We start from the raw sequence: 17,430 nt of genomic DNA on the forward strand, positions 1-17,430 counted from the left end.
ATGTGTTCTGGACCTGCTCTCCTTGCAAAGATGGCCAGCTGTGGATAGGGGTGGAGAGGGTGCAAGGGAGTCATGGCATCACCCACTAGGCCTCCTTGGTGGTGGGGTGAGGGCCAGTAGCTCAGGAGCTTTGTGACCACACAGACCTGCACCTCCACCCCAGCCCTGCCTCCTAGGAGTGCCATGAAGGGTCTTGCTCTGGTCCCTTAACCTTTGCTGAGCCTTCCTCGTGTGTCAGGTGGGGGTGATGATACCTGCCTTTCAAACATTGTAAGGAGTCCACATGGAGCGCATGGGCTCCTGCACAGGCCAAACAGCGGCAGTTGCCTTCCCCAGGACTGGCCCTTTCTCTCCATGCACTCTGACCACCAGAGCCATCTCCGGTGACTCTCCAGGTAAGGCCCTGGGCAGTGCTCTACTTCCTTTTTTGGTTTAGTGAACAAAACAAGGCCCTGCTCCAGTGCCCTTGGGGGTGTCAGAGGAGGACTTGCGAGTCTGTGCTGGTTCCCTGAAGCCTTCGAAGCCACTGCTAGGCCTTTCCCTTGATCTGGAACCTGGTGGAGAGCGAGCAGGAGGGCAGGTGCCTCACGCCCACAGGTGGCAGCCAGGGGGCATCATCTCCAGAAGCTGGAGGGGTGGGTTTGGCTTCAGATGGGTAGGGTGGAGTCCTAGCTCTGCTCTCAGCCAACTGGGTGGCTCTGGGCAAATTACTTAACCAGACTTGAATTTCAGCTTTCCTATCTCTAAAAGAGGCAAGGACAATACTACTTCTCCCATGGGATTGTGGGATTCGCTGAGGTCATGTTCGGAAGCGAAAACCAGAAAAACACAACCTAAATGTTAGTTGGATTTCAACACATCTTAAATAGAGTAGAGCTGAGAGGCGAGGCAAGGTGGTTACGTTTCTTTTGTAGGTGTGGCTCTATGCAGAGCATGATCTGCAGGGCTGGGCCTGGCGACGGTGCCCCGGACACGATCGTAAACATATCATTACGACTACCAACATTTATTAAGCAGGTAGGTGCTGCGTGCCAGACACTTTGCAGAGAGCTTTTTATGTATCAATCCATTTGATTTAATCCTCAAGCAGATGCCATAATTATGCCCATTTTACAGACGCCGCCGCTGAAGCACGGAGAGGTAAAGCGACTTGCCCAGGGTTCACACAGCAGTACGCAGTGGAGCCGGGACTCGAGGCCTGGCAGGAAGGCCGAGTCTAGAGCCCGCCACCCCCACGATCCGCTTCCTCACATTCCGGGCTAGTAGACCTTCCCTTCTCAGGAGTCAAGTCCCCCCTCGGGACTCCTGTCCTCATCTAGAAAGAAAAGGCTGCTGCTCTTCACTCGGTAATCTCTGAGGTCCGGCGCGCTCTGAACTGCTGTGTCAGAGAGACAGTGAGTCCTCTGTGCGAACGTCCCCAAGATGGGAAGGACAAGGACAGGTCTCGCCCTGGTTGGCATGACTTAGTTCCGTCGCTGAGCGCGTCGTACCTCTCTGCTCACTTTATAGTGAGATTTATCTACACGTCCTTCTCCTCCACCAGAATGAGACCCCCTGAGGGCAGGGATGCTATTTCATTTATTGCTCCACAAGAGCACAGAGCCCAGGGCTGCCGTTGCATTGAAAAGAGCAGAAAGAAATCAGGAGGGTGCCCCTATTCAGGCAGCCCCACTTCTAACATTTGGCCGGACTAGGACTATTCCTTACAAGGGCTGCCCTAGCCACATCTGCATATGCAAATGGCTTGTCCGTGGACAGCTCAATGCATTATACATGGTGGACACTTAACGGTCTGTTGAGTGAATGAGTCTGTGCATGCAAATGACATGCAAATCTCTCCCTATTTTAATTTGACCCTCGGGAACATCTTCAGTGACTCCCTTGGGCCCAGGTTATTTTTAATTTTTTTTTTTTTTAATTGAAAGTCTTTAAAGGCAACCAGTTTTCTTTCTCGCCTGTGCCCATGAGGCCGTTGTCAAGTTGGGAAAAGAGTGCTGAGCTGCGCCAGGTTAATGAGGATTAATTCTGCTTCTCCTGGTCATGCAGGGGAAGACGCCAGGTAGTGACACCCCTCCCTGGGCGTCAGTCTCTTCGCCTTTTAAAACAAGGGGGGTGGGTTTCCTGCGGGTATTGAGACGCTATGATTTCCCATCTCTCGGTCACAGGAACATCATCCTGGGCAGTCAGAGTGTCAGTGTTCAGGTCTACCTGCCTAGAAAGAGAAATCAAATCCCTTGCCAAGGATTAGAGAAAGTCTCCAGCCCCCCTGCCCATTTAGAGAAATGAGTTTTTTTGGCACTAGTTCTCCCAGCCTGGGCATTGTGTTCAATCATTTCTTTCCAAACCAGAGGATTTTAAAATAAGAGGCTGGAGTTTTCTCTCTTAAATACAACAAGCCAAGCGTCTGATTAATAGGGTGGGTTTGCATTTCCTTTCTCTCATGTGAAAATATTTATTATAAAAATGTTCCAATGAGAATATTAATAGCCAGGGAATCAGCTCTGTGTCAGCCTCTGTTCCCCAACATTTGAAATGGTGGTGGTGGGGGGGCGGGGTGGGCGTGGGAGGGAGAAAGAAGGAAAAATCAAAACCCAGGCTTGGGGTGGTCACCTTTTGCGGCACCCCGTCCCCCAGGAGGCAGGCTTCTGCTCTTCCTTGGGAAAGGCACCGATACGAGCAGCTCAGCTCCTGGACCACACTGGGGTCCCGTGTCCTTAACCAGAAACACATGTGCATCAAAGACTTGGATTGAAAGTGACACATTGGAAAACAAAAGTGCAGCCGAAATTCGCTTATCCTCACTTTCCTAATCCGCAAACTCTATAATTCTCCCCAAAGCCCCTCAGGCTCCGCTGCAGTCCAGCCTGCTCACATCCTCAACTCCCCCCGCCACGCAGCCCAGGCTCCAGGCCCGGCAGAGGGGGGGCCCCCGTCACTGAGCCCCGCGGTGCCTTGTAAAAATACACCTTGGCACGCTCTGCCCGCACCCTGGGAAGCCTTATCGCCTGGACTAAACAAATGTGCACAATCAAAATAATAGTCTGAGATGTCCAAATAAACGCGCAGGGAACATCTGGAAGTGTGGTTCCCCACGTTTTTTCCTTTCCCTGCCTCAAGCCCTCAGATGCCTTCGGGGTTCAGCAGCTCAGTGGCTCTGGACGCAGGTAGGAGACTATTCCTTCGGAGTCCAGATAGGCCCTTTGAAAATGCTTGTTTGGGGTACGAGGTCCAGGTTTGCAGTACGTAGGCCCTGCCCCAAACCCAAGGAAACCAAAATTAGTTCTCTGGTTAGGCGGCTGGAGGCTCTGGGCTGGTAGGCTGGAGGGGTGCCCCCCACCCCGTCCCTCTGTTCGTCCTCCCCACCCAGCACACAGCTTCCACCAAGGCAGGGAACCGAGGACCAGGGAAGGGGTCTCTCCTGCCCACGAGCTCCTCAGAGAAGGATGGCTTTGCTGTCTTTCCAAATGACTTTTGTTTCTATTAACTCCAGGCCAAGGTTTTTCTTGCTCTGACTCTCTTGAATTACTTAAGGCGGGGGTAGTTAAAAAGTCCATTTCCTGTCTAGGGGATAAGTCACCGCGGCCCCGCGTAGCCAAGGCGGGGCCCCCAGTGGGCTGCTGTAATATTGCTGCACAGACACGGGCCAGGAGAACCCTTCAAAACCGTGTGCCACTGTCTGGGCAATTTCCGGGCAGTGTGATCCCGCTCCTGATGGATTCCCTCAAAGGCTCGCCTGAAGCACTTTCAGAGCCCACGTTAATGTGAGCTGCATTTAGGACCAGGCAACCTTCAGCAGATCAACAGTAGGCTTTCAAGCTTCTGGCACGTCCCTGTGAGTTTTGGGAAGTCAAGCCAGCTCCGATGACTCCACACTTGGGTGTCGGGCATTGCATGACACTGAAGGAGCAGCTAACCTGCTGGGATGCCTTCTGGGCCTCCCTGTTCTCATGTGGGGTCAGGATGTGTGATCCCTATGGTCCTTGCCAGCTCTGATGGTCTGTGTTTTCATGAACCTGGGGGCGGGGGTCAGGACACCGTGGATTTATCTTGCCTGAGCCTTGTCTCCTCCAAGCATGCTCATGGGCCACCAAATCAGAATCACCTGAGGTTATTGGTGCTAGAGAGGTGAAGAGGAAGGTAGGCGAGGAGGCAATGTGGCTTCAAAAAGGCAATAATTCTACCTTCTCTGTGGGAATGCTCACGCTCTGGGCCCTGAGCTGCTATGTCTGCCACGACCTGCCACGCTCAAGACGTCTTGAGGCCACCGTGTTGTGAGGAAGGCTCATGCCACATGGCAAGGCCTTGTCTAAAGCGCTCTGGTCAACAGTCTCAGCTGAGCCCAGCCTTCTAGTTCCCAGACAGAAGCTTCCAGATGATTCTAGTCCCTAGAATTCTAAGCACCCCAAGTCATCTGTGTTGTAGAAAAGAGACAAGCCCCCTTCCATGTACCACGTTTGGGTCCCTGACTTACATAGTTTGTGAACATAATAAAATGGTTGGTTTTATTAAATTTTTTTTTAGGATTTTATTTATTTATTTGAGAGCGAGAGACAGAGAGACAGAGAGCACAGGCAGGGTGAGGGGCAGAGGGAGAGACAGAAGCAGGCTCCCTACTGAGCAGAGCCCCATGCACGGCTTGATCCCTGGACCCCGGGATCATGACCTGAGCCAAAGGCAGACACTTGACTGACTAAGCCACCCAGGTGCCCCTGAAATGGTTGTTTCATGTCGCAGAATTTTGAAGTGATTTGCTAAGTAACAATAAGTGACAAGACCAACACAAGGTCACTCAGGACTGGGATCTGAGTGCTCATTACTTGGAGAACAGCAGCCCCATCTTTTGACACATGGTTTCCTTACCTGGGGAGGCCAGAAATGAAAAGCACCCCCTGGGTAGCCCCTTTCTGGCCAGGTGTCCACACATGCAGCCAGGCAGGACCCTGAAGGCCTGGGGCCTGACCGGTGCCCAGGGTTCCCCTCCCTTCTCTCCACAGATGCCTGCAACACTGGCCTCCTGGGCCTCACATCTGGGCCCGGGGCTGCCTCTGCCTATATCAAGGAGAGCGGGACTGTTTAGTCTGCTGGGCACATTCCTGGATTTTAAAAATAAATAGCAGATTATGAGCGACTTAGCCTGATGCTGTCATTGGGCCAGGCCACAGGCTTCTGAGCCGTCCCTTGGGAGGGAGCAGCAGGAATGGCAGGTTGGAGGTGCTTGGCTTGGGAACTCTGTCCCAGCCATAATTTCAGAGGACAGGCTTCTAGCCTTTTCCGGGGTCTCAGAAAACTTCTAATATATTATTAGACTGACAGCAATATGATAATAATCATACCGCACACCACAAGCACTATGTGTCAGACATCGCCGTTACCACCCCTCGGCCCATTATACAGATGAAGAACCTGAGGTTTAGCGGCCTGAGATCGCAAGCCTGTACACCTAGCAAGTGGCCATGGGTGAAATGGAGTTTAGTCTATCAGGCTCCGGCTCTTAGCCACTATGCTATAGTGCCTTCCCAGGCCCCCAGATAGAGAGCAGCGTCCCAGGCCCCCACCCAGCCCAACACGCACCCGCACCCCCATCGCCAACCAATCTGCTGTTCCCAAGGCCCTTTCCAGCCTGCACAGAGCCATTCTCCACTGTGACTCCCTTTTTCCATTTCACCCTTCGCTGGATCATTTTATGCCTCTATTCCCTCTGCTAATTCAAACTAATTAAAGTATAAAATAGAATAATTGCTTCCATACCCATACTCTTTCCCATCCACGTTGAGTACAGAGTTATATTCTTTATCTGGGAGTGGCCAACCTGACAAGTTGGGTGGAAACTGGGGCTATCAAGTTTCTTTTCATCTTCTCCCTCAGTTTTGCCCTTGGCTCGTAGCCTGACTTTCCCCCGGCCTTGCTGTCTGACTTCCATTAGACGCTGAGGCTACGGGAGGACGTGTATTCACACCCATCACATCTGCCCATTTGCTGCTGAGGAAGCCGGGGCGGACTTTCTAGGGAAGAGCCAGGCATCCTGTCCGTGGGGCACCTGGGCAATTAGCAGGATTGGGAAATCAGTTCCCAAATGTTCCCCTGGGACTGGCCAGCCCTGGATCTATTAACAGTCCATTAACAGCCGCTTGTTAGGCAGTGGCACTAGCGACCCAACACTTCTTACTAGTTCTATTTCTTAATTACGTGTAATTAACTGAGAGAGAGGGAGGGAGAGACGATGAATGAGCTGGACTGGATCGTTCTAGCTCTGTAGGGAGATGCAAACCTCTTTAGCCTGAACTGGAGACCAGAGGCTCGATTCTACACTCATGTGGTGCCAAAGGTGCAACAGGTGTCATGTTCCAGGGAACCAGGAAGGGGACAGAGGGACAAGAGGTAGGGACAAGAGGTGAAGGCCAGGGTGACAGCAGGCTGCTCAGAGATTTATTATAAAGTGATGGGAAGCCCCATTCCCATGATGTCTTTTGAGGTCTCAGGTCTTTCAGGGAACTCTGAAGTCTTCAATCACTGCCTCAAAACAGGAATACTCTTATCCATAACCCACCAGGCTTTCCACCCTCTCCGCAGTGTCCACCCTTCAGGGAAGACATTCTTGTGGGCACCCACGGCCTCAGAGAACTCTTGTTCCAAAAGTTCTTCGTTTGGTCTAACCTCAGGCCTGTCCGCTGTAGTGTTGGTGTGGTCTTCTGGAGATGGACAAGAGCCTCAGTCCCAAGACATACCTTAGACAGGCCTCTTTAATATGAAAGGGAGTCTAGAGTTAGATTTATTAACTATATGGTTAAAAGGAGGAAACTGAACCTCTGAGAACCTAAGAGTCCAGGCTACCCAGCTAGCTAGAGGTGGGCCGGGACTAGGACACAGACCTCGGGGCTCATCCTGAGGACACCGGCTATACCACGCGACCACTTCATTTCCCCTTAATCATCACTCATGGTCACCACCTTCCTGAGCCAGAATCATAAAGGCCTGAGAGCCAGAAGTGGCCATACAGAAGCTCCACGACATGGGTTTGTGAGGCATGGGAGGCAGTGAGGAAGAAACTCCCCTCTGCTGAGCCTCACGTTTGACCCCTGTGAGGCATGGTGAGGCCAAGTGACTGGTTTAAGGCCACGTGGCTGTGAAATGTTAAGACAGGATCCAAATCAGAGTTTTGGACTTCAGGGACAATCCTAGTACCTGAAGCAGCTCCTCTATTTCATGAGGGAGGAAACCAGACCTGGGAGAGGGTCATGCTTCCAGATTTAGCAACCACTGGACTAGAACCCAAGCCAACCGACTCCATCCTCATCTCCACACATGAAACTGTTTCTTGAAACATGTCCGAGCTGTACTCAGCTGCTTGGCCTGAGACAGATGGGCCTCCTGAGCTGTTCTTGGCCCTCATCCCTGCGCCCAGCCCCAGGTGGAATCACCTAGCTACCTATTTCTACATGATTTACAGCTCTCGGGGTGACAGGTCTCAGAGCTCTGCCACAAATCCCCCTCAGACTCTGCCCACGGATCACAGCTCCACCTGGCATGGGGAGCTCTCTGGACTAATATCTCACCTGATTGGAGACAGCCCCATGGTATTAACCCCAAATTCTTCTCATACCTGCTCAGTGTGACTGGCTACCGCCGAGCCCCTCCCTGTTGGGTGCAGATTATAACAAGAAACATACAGTTGTGGCTGAAGAGGAGGACAAAGGCCAGGACACTTAGAAATAAGCTGTGTGGACACTTGGTTGAGCCAGGGCTGATGCTCTTGGAGGTGACACCGGATATGATCTCAACGGGTCATCTGAGTTCCCGAAGGCCACTCATTGGCCTCCAGCTCTGGATCAGGCCCCTCTCCTTTGGCCACATTTTGAATGTAATTTCAGAAAGCATCCCATTTGAGAAACAGATATGCAGCCAAAATATGAGCCTTGGCATCTTCTCAGCTCCACTAAGTCCTCACTGGTCACTTCTATTTGCTGGCAGTGCTCTTCCACGGCACCGGACTCAGAAAACCCAAGCGAGTGCTTTTACCCGGAATTACCTGCCTGGTCCTCAACCACCCATAACGTGTTCTGAAAATATCACTTATGTTGTGGGTCTGTTGGATCCCTCTGACCACCATTTTATCCACCTATCTGGACCGCCATCTATCCATCCAGCCCTCTGTCTGAGGATTGCCCTGCAGAAGTGTCTAGAATGGTGTTTACCCAATGTTAACATGGTGTTACATTTTGGGTAGTCCCGTCTGGGGACTCATTGCTATTTTCTTTTCTGTGTGTATTGCCTGAATTTGCATGGTGAGCATCTACTGTTTTTGTTTAAGAAATAGCCTTATGGGCAGCCCGGGTGGCTCAGCGGTTTAGCGCCGCCTTCAGCCCGGGGCCCGATCCTGGAGACCCGGGATCGAGTCCCACGTCAGGCTCCCTGCATGGAGCCTGCTTCTCCCTCTGCCTGTGTCTCTGTCTCTCTGTGTGCGTGTGTCTCTCATGAATAAATAAATAAAATCTTAAAAAAAAAAAAAAGAAATAGCCTTATGTCCATAAATAGAGAAGAACAGGAAGGAAAGACAGAGTAGTGACAGGCTTCAATGGGATGTTACAGATAACTGGCTACCTGTCTCTCTCCCTTGTTAGATTGTAAGCAGCTTGAAGGTAGCTAGCCAAGTCCCATTCATTTTGATGTTTCCCCAGCACATTGTTCCTGGTAAATATATTCCCAGAAAGGGACTTTGTTAGGGCCCACAGGCTGTTTTATTAGAATGCGACATCATTGTTTATTTCCAAGACTGTCTTACCCACTGTAGGTTAGGCTAAGCCTCCTCCAGCTCCACCAAATTCCCATCTGCACCTGCAGTTTATGCCTCAACTGAGGGGTCATATGAAAGAAGGTAAAAAGACAGGTGGGTTCAAGAGGATCTATATATAATTTGCATGCAATCTGCATATGATTAGTGTCATCTGTTCTGAAGAAGCAGTTTTTGAGTTAGAGCTGCCTCACTGCTTCCCTTAATGCCATCATGTGCCCATTTGTCTCTTCCTTCTTCCTTCCACTCTTCTCTCATCCGGGGATTCAGAATTCTTACATTCAAAAAAAAAAAAAAAAAGAGGACAAGAGGACTCTGGGCAAGATGTTGCTCGCTGAGTACACCTGGAATCTTTGCAGGGTATTTTGGGAATGACAAACACTCATGAGCTGGGAGGCACCTCGTGAACGCTCACTGGTCTTCTAGCCCAACATTTCTGTTTAGTCCAAGGCAGGGACTTTGGCCACCAAGACAGATTCACAACCCTTTTTCTCCTTCTTGGGCCTTTTCTCTTACCTGCCATGTTCAGGTCAATGCTAAGACCACTGCTCCTGCTGAACAACTGTAGACACCACTGACTGAACGAATGGAAGGAACCAGCCTCTCTAAAGGTCTTTGCTTGGCTTTCTGTATCTCCATTAATTTGTGAATCCGCTATTTTCCCTGCTTCTCTTGCCCATCACCATGGCTCACCTGCATTTACCTTCTCTTTGCTCACATACATTCAGAGCAAAAACACTTTGGGGGGAATAATGCTCCAGCAGAGAAGGCGGCGCACCTGCTTCACTGTTACCCTGCAGAGGGTAGAAGTCTATTTCCCAGGTCGACTTTGGCTTCCCAGAGTTGGCCAGCTCCTACTGGCATCAGACTGTGACTCAGGCCACGATTTTTATCTCCTTCTGGGGCCCTATCTTGGGTCTGTCTCTCCCAGGATCAGGCCCAGCCAGGAGGCCTGGATTATTTACACTTCTTTGGCTCCCTTGAGCAGCAGACTCTGTGGGCCCGGGAGCCGTAAATCTACCTCCTAATCACACCAAGCTGCTCCATGCAGTCTGGCCTGTTCTTGCGGGGCTGTTCATCACACACTGAGACAGGGGCTGTGGCCTAGAGAGAAGCCTCCGGGAAGTGGCTGGCCTGGCTGCTTCTCTCTGGCTCCCTGAAAAAGTCTCCAAGGACTCTGCCTCCTCGTAGACCCCCAAGCAGCCAGCCCAGAGGTCTCTCTTGTTAGATGGAACAGTTTCTGAACAAAAGGTCACAGGTTATCAGTTACTCCTGGGCTTCCAAAAGAAAGGATTGATGTCAGCACTTACCTGTCTCTCAGACATGATGTACAGGTAGCGCTGATCAATGGAGAAGGCCATGTCCCGGAGGATCGGGCTTCCGTCTTTGAGCACAGAGACCATCTCGTACTGGACCCCTCCATGGGGGGGACCATCGGCTCGAATCTGCAAAAGAAACAAGGCATCCTCAGCATCCATACTCAGCAGTCCCCCGTGGGATTACCTGTTTCAGCCTCGGGCAGGTCGCTTTCCCGAAGATAATCCCCCACCCTATCCCCAGTTGCTACTCTGAACCAGACCAGGCTTCAGGGACGGTAGAGGTGCTTCTCAGTTCAAGCAGCCCAGCTTCCAGCAAGAGAAATCCTGTCCAAGTGGTCTGAGTGTGCTGGGTCTGTCCCATTTCTGATGATGGGTTCATTTGTGTGTGCATATGTGCCCTTAGGAGCGATTCTGAATATTCCGATGTGGTTATTGTTGCGTGTGTCTACATAAATTGACAGCACTTTGTGGAGGGTGTGTGTGTGTGTGAGTGTGTGCTTGCTTGCACACACTTTCTGGTGTTTGGGGTAGGAGACTCAATATCTGATTGCAGTACTTCTGTCTCAGGTGGGGTAAAACAATCCTATCAACTATCAAAAAGCTGGGAATCAAGAGATTCAAGATTTTAGACTCTCAGGAAGGACTTTCTGACCCCAAATATATCCCCTGCATGTGTGCAAATTCACCCTGGGATTTGGCAGGGGCCAGGAATCCTGGCTCAGACTCTCAGAGCCCAGGTCTAGATAATAAGTCAGAAAGGACTCGGACACCATCAAGTTCACTGCTTCTCAGCCCTGGCTGCACATCGGAATCATCTGGGGAGTTGTAAAAGATACGAATGCCAGAGCCGGATCCGTTAATCAGAACCTCTGTGGGTGGGGCCCGGGCATCTTCTTTGGGATTCAAAGCTCCCCAGGTGAATCTGATGAGCAGCCAAGGTCTAGAAGCAGCGATGGAGTCCAGCGGTTTTCAAACCAGCATGCCTTGAGAGTCACCTCGGGGTCTTGGGAAAATGTACAGCTGAGCCCGCCCCCGGAGTTTCTGATTCAGCGGAAATGAGGCTGGAGAATTCTCACTTCCAACAAATTCCCAGGTGATGTGGACGTGGCTGGTCTGGGGGGGTTCGACAGGGCTAGTCTAAGCCCTGTGTAGAATTCAGCTCTGTGTAGGGACGCCTGGGTGGCTCAGTGCCTGAGTGTCTTGCCTTTGGCTCAGGGCATGATCCCAGGGTCCCAGGATCGAGTCCCACATTGGCTCCTGCTTCTCCCTCCGCCTGTGTCTCTGCCTCTCTCTGTGTCTCTCATGAATAAATAAATAAAACCTTTAAAAAAAAAAGAAAAGAATTCAGCTCTGTGTAGCCTCAGCAGAAGACAGTCCTAAGGTCCTACAAAAAGCTGGCATCCAGGAGTCCTCGGTTTGAATATGCTCCTGCCTTCAGGTTTCTTGTTCCCAACAGCACAGCTGACCACCAATCCCCACCCCAACTTGTTTCCTCTGTCCTCAGCCCATCTCAAAACCCCTCTAACTCGAACCCTATTTTCTCTACGAGGCCTCCCCTAATCTCACCACCATTCTAATTGCTCATCACCCCGATGCCTTTTTTTTTTTCTATTAGACATTTTGTCTCAGGATTATAATCAATTGATCTGTTCATTGTATACGTACTAGCTACCACGTATTGACGATCCATTCTCATTGTTCTCTAATTGTCTCACACGTGCGTAAGTCTGTCAACACTGTGAAGGCAGGGATGTGTTTTCTATTTCTCTAATAACCCTCGGAGGACTAGAATGGGTTCGGGAACCTAGCTGGTGATGGATCAAAGGGGATGCTTGAGAAATACTTGTTGAAAGGACATGAACCCTGAACCAGCTGATAAAGTCTCATGAACTCTAGTGCTAAATCAAAGTGAGGTCAAAAGGCATTTTCTCTGGAAGACAGTAGGATTCGGGCTGCCTCTCTGCATTCCCTTTCATTTTTCTCTTGTACTTCTAACCATACCCTTCCCTCTGCCTGTTTCTCCCACACCAGGAGCTCCTGAGGGCAAGGACCGAGACTTAGTCATCCCAAGGGCCAAGCTTGGGGCCTGATGCCACAGCAAACTCCCCTTTGCCCTTTTTCTGCCTAGCTAGTGGCTTCCTATGTTCAAAGCTGTTGCATCCAGGGGAAGGGGCTTGAGAGGGGCGGGGGGAGTCATTGAATTCATTCTCAGAGGGTGAAGGAAGACGCTGCGGTCGGCAATGACGTCATGAGACTGAGGTTACTACCCTCTACCCAGGTGCAAGTATGATTATGGATTCAACCAGAGGGAAGGGCCCCTACCTCCGAAAATGCTGCACAATTAAGAAGGTTCCCCCCACACACGAAGCTGCAGCAATCTCTCTTAGATGGGCAGATCTGAAATTTCCTTGAGATCCTTCCAGAAATATAGTAGTTTCTAGTCAAAAAAAAAAATTCTTGGGCTATTGCAGAAAGTAAAGAGAAGATGCAATTGCATGGCTTCTGGCTGGCTTGACCTGGGTTTCCTGTCTCCATTATATGGGGGTGTTCAGGCTCTGTTTGTCCCTTTGAAGGGAAAAGGGTCCAGTGGTTCTCATCACCCTCCCTATGACAGCTGCTCTTCTTCAGGGAGATTGGAGCTCCTCGAGGTACTGCTCAGCCCCAGGAGCCGTGGAACCACACCCTCCCTCAGGCCCGACCCAAGATCTCCCTGCCGGGGGAGGCTAGTGAGCCCTCTGCCAGCTGGGGCGGCCTCCTCCCCACAAGCCTGGGCACCTGGTTGCCTCCCCAGCAGCACCTGGACACAAAGTCAGAAGGAGGAATGCCGCAAGTCTGGCCTTCCCTCGGTGGTCCCCGCGACTGGATGGTACCCACGGCCAGCTTGGAGCTGGAATGGAATCAAAGACAACTTATCATCACACACTCTGCTGTGTCCCACTTAGGACCAATCCAGCCATTAACTTTCCTGAATCAAAGATCTAAGCAGGTTTTTTTTTTTTTTTTTCCCATCTGCAACCCCAATCTTTTAATAACGCAGTTGAAGCCAGAATCAAACCTACATAACTCTCAAATGTCAAAGCTAACACCAAACCAGAACAGAAACTGTTCTTGGGACTGAACCTGAACTAAGCGATCCTATTTCACTCAGTCTAAGTCCCTGGAGGGAAGAGCACTACAGCCCAAGAAGTCTGTGCCTCTCCACTTACTCTCTCATCCCATGCTCTCTGCCTCCAGGTTGTGTGACCTGTGAGACACCAGCGGGAGGGCACAGGAGAAGGAGAATGGGGCCAGGAGGCAGGGGACTCAAAGGGCATGGGGTGGTGGCAGGGAAGCTGGCAGGCAGGCAGGGAGCAGGAGAAGCCAAATGGGCAGCAGGCGGCAGAGATCTTTCCCTCCCTAACGCCCTGTACTCCCTCTGGGCAACATGCCCAAGTGGGCAGACTATAGGTCTGGGACGCAGGGTTCCCTGGGTTTCTGTCCAGACTCTGTGCCTGGGCTTGCCATCTGCCTAACAGGCCGAGGCGATCGGCTCGGTGCCGGTCACAGGAGAACCACAGTAGCAAGTGCTAGAGCTAGAAGGGCTTTGGAGCTCCCCTCACCTAAGCTCTTCCACTCCAGGCTCACAGCTAGCCAGTGGTGCACCTGGGGTTCAACCCGGCTCCAGCCTGTGGGGCTCAGAGGAGAGCACACGGCTGATGATGGAGACAGGGCCCCATGACGGCCACCGGGGACCAGGGTACTGCTGTGGGCCAAGGGCACAGTTTCCCAGACTGCTCTGCCTCCGAAAGTTCTGAGATTCCAAGTTGTCTCTATCCTTACTCGACACAGGATGGTAGTGGTGCAGTGATGGTCTGGGAGTCCCCAGCAGAGGTGGAATGTTTAAATCCAACACATCGAGTCCATTCTGTGCTGTCCCAGAATAACTAAACTGCTGTGACACAGTTTTCAGCTCTTAAGCGTGTGTCCCCAGGGCCAGGTTTCAATGACCACAAGGACCACAACGGACTGAAATAGGTCACAAACCAGTCCAAGAGAAGGGTGTCACCGGCCCAAGCTGCACAGGGCAGGGGAGGAGCTGGGGCAGAGGAGGGACGTGATGCGCACAGGGGTGCGAGAGTCACTTGAACGTGGCTTTCTGGTTGGGCTCCTCCTCTCCTGAGAGGGCCTGGCCTCAGTGGACACCCAGAAGCTACCGAGGCCATTCTGCTTGGACAAAGCTCACAAAGGTAGGATGAGAGGCCCAGTTTGCCGCAGCAGAGGGTGGACAGTCTTTACTGAGACCGAGAAAAGACAGACTGTGCCTACACTGTCAAGCAGGGAGATTCAGGCTGGTTCCAGCAAGAATTCCTGTTGCACAGAGCCCTGGCCACAGCATGAGTGGACCGCAGGACCCTGCAACCTTCTTGGGGGGGTTTGAACTCAGGATAACTTCTGTCACTTCACGGCTCAATGTGGCCCTACCTGAAGGCGGTAGCACAGACTTGGGTGAATTTTCAAAGGACCCCGTTTGCCTCAAGAATTTAATAACAGGGGACGCCTGGGTGGCTCAGCGATGGAGCGCCTGCCTTTGGCTCAGGGCGTGATCCCGGGGTCCCGGGATCGAGTCCCACATCGGGCTCCCCACAGGGAGCCCGCTTCTCCCTCTGCCTGTGTCTCTGCCTCTCTCTGTGTGTCTCTCACGAATAAATAAATAAAATCTTTAAAAAAAGAACTTAGTAACAGCGACCGTGCTATTGCTTTCACCATGTGCTAAGGAAGCGCTATTGAAGGTACAGAACAAAAATCAACTGTCTTATCCTTATAGGAACCCCTGAGGTAAGTGTTATCATTATTATTCCCATTTCACAGGCAGGAAATTTGAGGCCAGGGCGAGTCCGGTGGCCTTCCCAAGATCACACAGCTAAAGGGCGGCAGAGCTGGGGATCCCCCACCCGGCCCCATTTCTCAGGCGCTCTGTGACTCTCCTAAGAGAGGGTAACAGGAGGGGCTGGACGATGTGAGGGACAGTGTGTGGGGGGCCCGCGCACGACTCCCTGGCCCTCTGGGTGGGAGGGGCCTCTGCTAAATGAGAAGGAAATCGTAATCCCATTAGTGCTTTCCTTTAAACCACAGCTAGGCCGGCGCAGAAATTAATGACAGCCTCTTTACTTGAACATCCAATTCAAATCAGCATATCCAATTCCAATTAACTGGCTTACCTGTAGGCCCCTCCAAACCTTTTTGCTTGTGCATCAATTTCTTCCATACTTAGCTCTAAATTATGGAGCCCCAGCTTGGGACCTGTCACTCCAATATCACTTTATTAGTAGTACTAGTAGTGTAAGTAGATTTATTTATTTATTTATTTATTTATTTATTTATTTATTTATTTAGCAAGGGCTGCTGAAAAACGACGGGGAATCTTCTTCTTCTTGGGCCTCTCAGTAGGAAACAAATTGGTCTGAGAGGCATCACCATGCAGAGGGAGGCACCGGTTCTTGTCTGGAGGGCTGGCATCTAATCCCAACGTTCTCATTAATTGGCTATGTGACCTCAGGCAAGTCACTTCCCCTGTTTGCGTAATAGTTTCTGTAGCTGCCAAATAAAGTGGGAACTCCTGTCCTTATGGGCACAAAAAGGATGCTGGGGGAATGAAATGAGTTATTAGCTATGCATTTCAGGACGGTCCAATATCCATTTATTACGCACCTGCCGTGAGCCAGGCCTGTGCTTGGCGCTGGGGACACCGAGGGGGAGAAAGATCCCCTTAGGAAGCCCCAGGAGCTAGGGAACGGACAAGCCAACCAGTCTTCACAAACACAGGAGCTACCCCATGTGAGAGGAGTTTGCCCGAGGGGGTCCTGGGAGGGCAGGGTGGGAGGCAGGCCTTGGGCGGGAGGCTGAATGGATGAGCAGGAGTGGAAATGTGAGTTCTTTGGCTAATTTCAAGTGTGATGTCAGTAGAAGAGTGTTATTGTTATGTCTGAGCCCAGATTTCTTGGAAACTTGGTTTCTCAGACTTGAGCGTTTTGGAGAAGATGAGACTTTTGATGTGCGTTTATTGAGGGCTCGACAACAATTTCTGCAGGTCTTGTCACTTTATGTCCGAGAAGTCACTTTGGAAGAGGCCTTTATTACTTGATTTTATCTCTGCCTCAGGACTCAGGGCTTGCGTGCTCTGTGAATGTGTATGTGTGTCTGTGTGCATGTGCACACACACATAGAAACATGTAGACGTTTAAAGGGGGACGAGGTGGGGCAGGCCTGGCGCTGCTCAGACTGAACCTGGGGGTGAGTTGATGGGCGGGTGTATCTGCAGCTGTGCAGTTAGTGCTGTGCGAGAGGATTCTAGCTGAAGTTTATTTTTGTAGAGCTTCATGACCCGAATTATTTATAGATTGAAGGCTTTGGTAAATTCGGTCTCTGAGATCCTTCCTCCCTACATCCCGCACACATACGCACGCGCATGGGCACACACACCCACAGAGGCAGTAGCACCTTCCAGGGTGCTTCTGATCCTTCCTCCCCTGGAGCTGTGCAAATATTAACTACCCATCCAGAGTCACAACCCAGTAGGCTGAGGATCCCCGGAGGACAGCTGGGAGCCCGGCCCTTAAATGCTTGAACAACGGAGAGGGATATAGGAGCCAGGGAAACTCAGTCTGTGGGTTGCAATGAACCAAGAGGGCAGAGGAAGAGGAGAGACAAGGCCAAGGATCCCTCCTATCCCTGAAAAGGAAGGAGGTCACTAAGATATGCTAAACTTTGAGAATTTTGCCCCCACCCCTGCCTGCATGTGCATAGACACAAACACACACACACACACACACACACACCCATACCCACATATAGGCAGATGATTCTAGCATTGGACCCCAGTGAGATGTCGGTCAATCACTGGGGCTTTGACACTGGAGATTGACATTTCCATGTACAATTATTTCCCTTTCTGTGCATGTTAGGAATCTGCCCTAAATATTAAACTGGGGGGTGGATGATCTAGCAGAGGGGTTCATGATCCTGAGGCTTCTGGATTTCTTCCTTCATGGAAGGCTAAGCCATGGAAGGCTTTCTCCCGGAATGTGGGGAGGGGCTCCCGAGAGAAACCATTTGTTCTCTGGACTTCTGCATCTGGGAACAGTGAGAATTAAGAGCCTGGGTTAGAATAGGTGATGTAGTGAATATTTATTGAGCAATGACTATAAGTCAAGTGTTCAGAGATTCGGTTGAGGAGACTGGCTGGATTGAGAGTCTCTTTTTCTAAATTGCGGCTTCATTGCTCCTCACCAGCCAGGGGTGGATGGCCGAGTGACCACTGACCCCCGGGGCCCACAGAACCGAGAG

At 51.2% G+C, this 17,430-nt stretch overlaps 1 protein-coding gene and 1 long non-coding RNA gene across 3 annotated transcripts in view; one reads left to right on the top strand and one right to left on the bottom strand.

Moving 5' to 3' along the window:
* Positions 1-17,430, bottom strand: part of PLXNA2 (plexin A2) — a 205,642-nt gene that overhangs the window by 100,640 nt on the left and 87,572 nt on the right. Inside the window, exon 4 of the mRNA XM_038542031.1 lies at positions 10,099-10,233. Coding sequence (XP_038397959.1) covers positions 10,099-10,233 — 135 coding nt within the window. The remainder of the gene's footprint in view (positions 1-10,098; positions 10,234-17,430) is intronic.
* LOC111096605 lies at positions 159-15,640 on the top strand. Of its 2 annotated transcripts, none has more exons than XR_005361862.1 (3): positions 159-395; positions 915-1,017; positions 15,481-15,640. It is a non-coding gene; the product is annotated as an uncharacterized LOC111096605 (long non-coding RNA). The 2 variants fall into 2 exon arrangements; XR_005361863.1 differs by lacking the exon at positions 15,481-15,640 and adding an exon at positions 1,117-2,496.

This window comes from Canis lupus, chromosome 7 (assembly GCF_011100685.1).
Source record: "Canis lupus familiaris isolate Mischka breed German Shepherd chromosome 7, alternate assembly UU_Cfam_GSD_1.0, whole genome shotgun sequence".
Taxonomy (NCBI): Eukaryota; Metazoa; Chordata; class Mammalia; order Carnivora; family Canidae; genus Canis; species Canis lupus.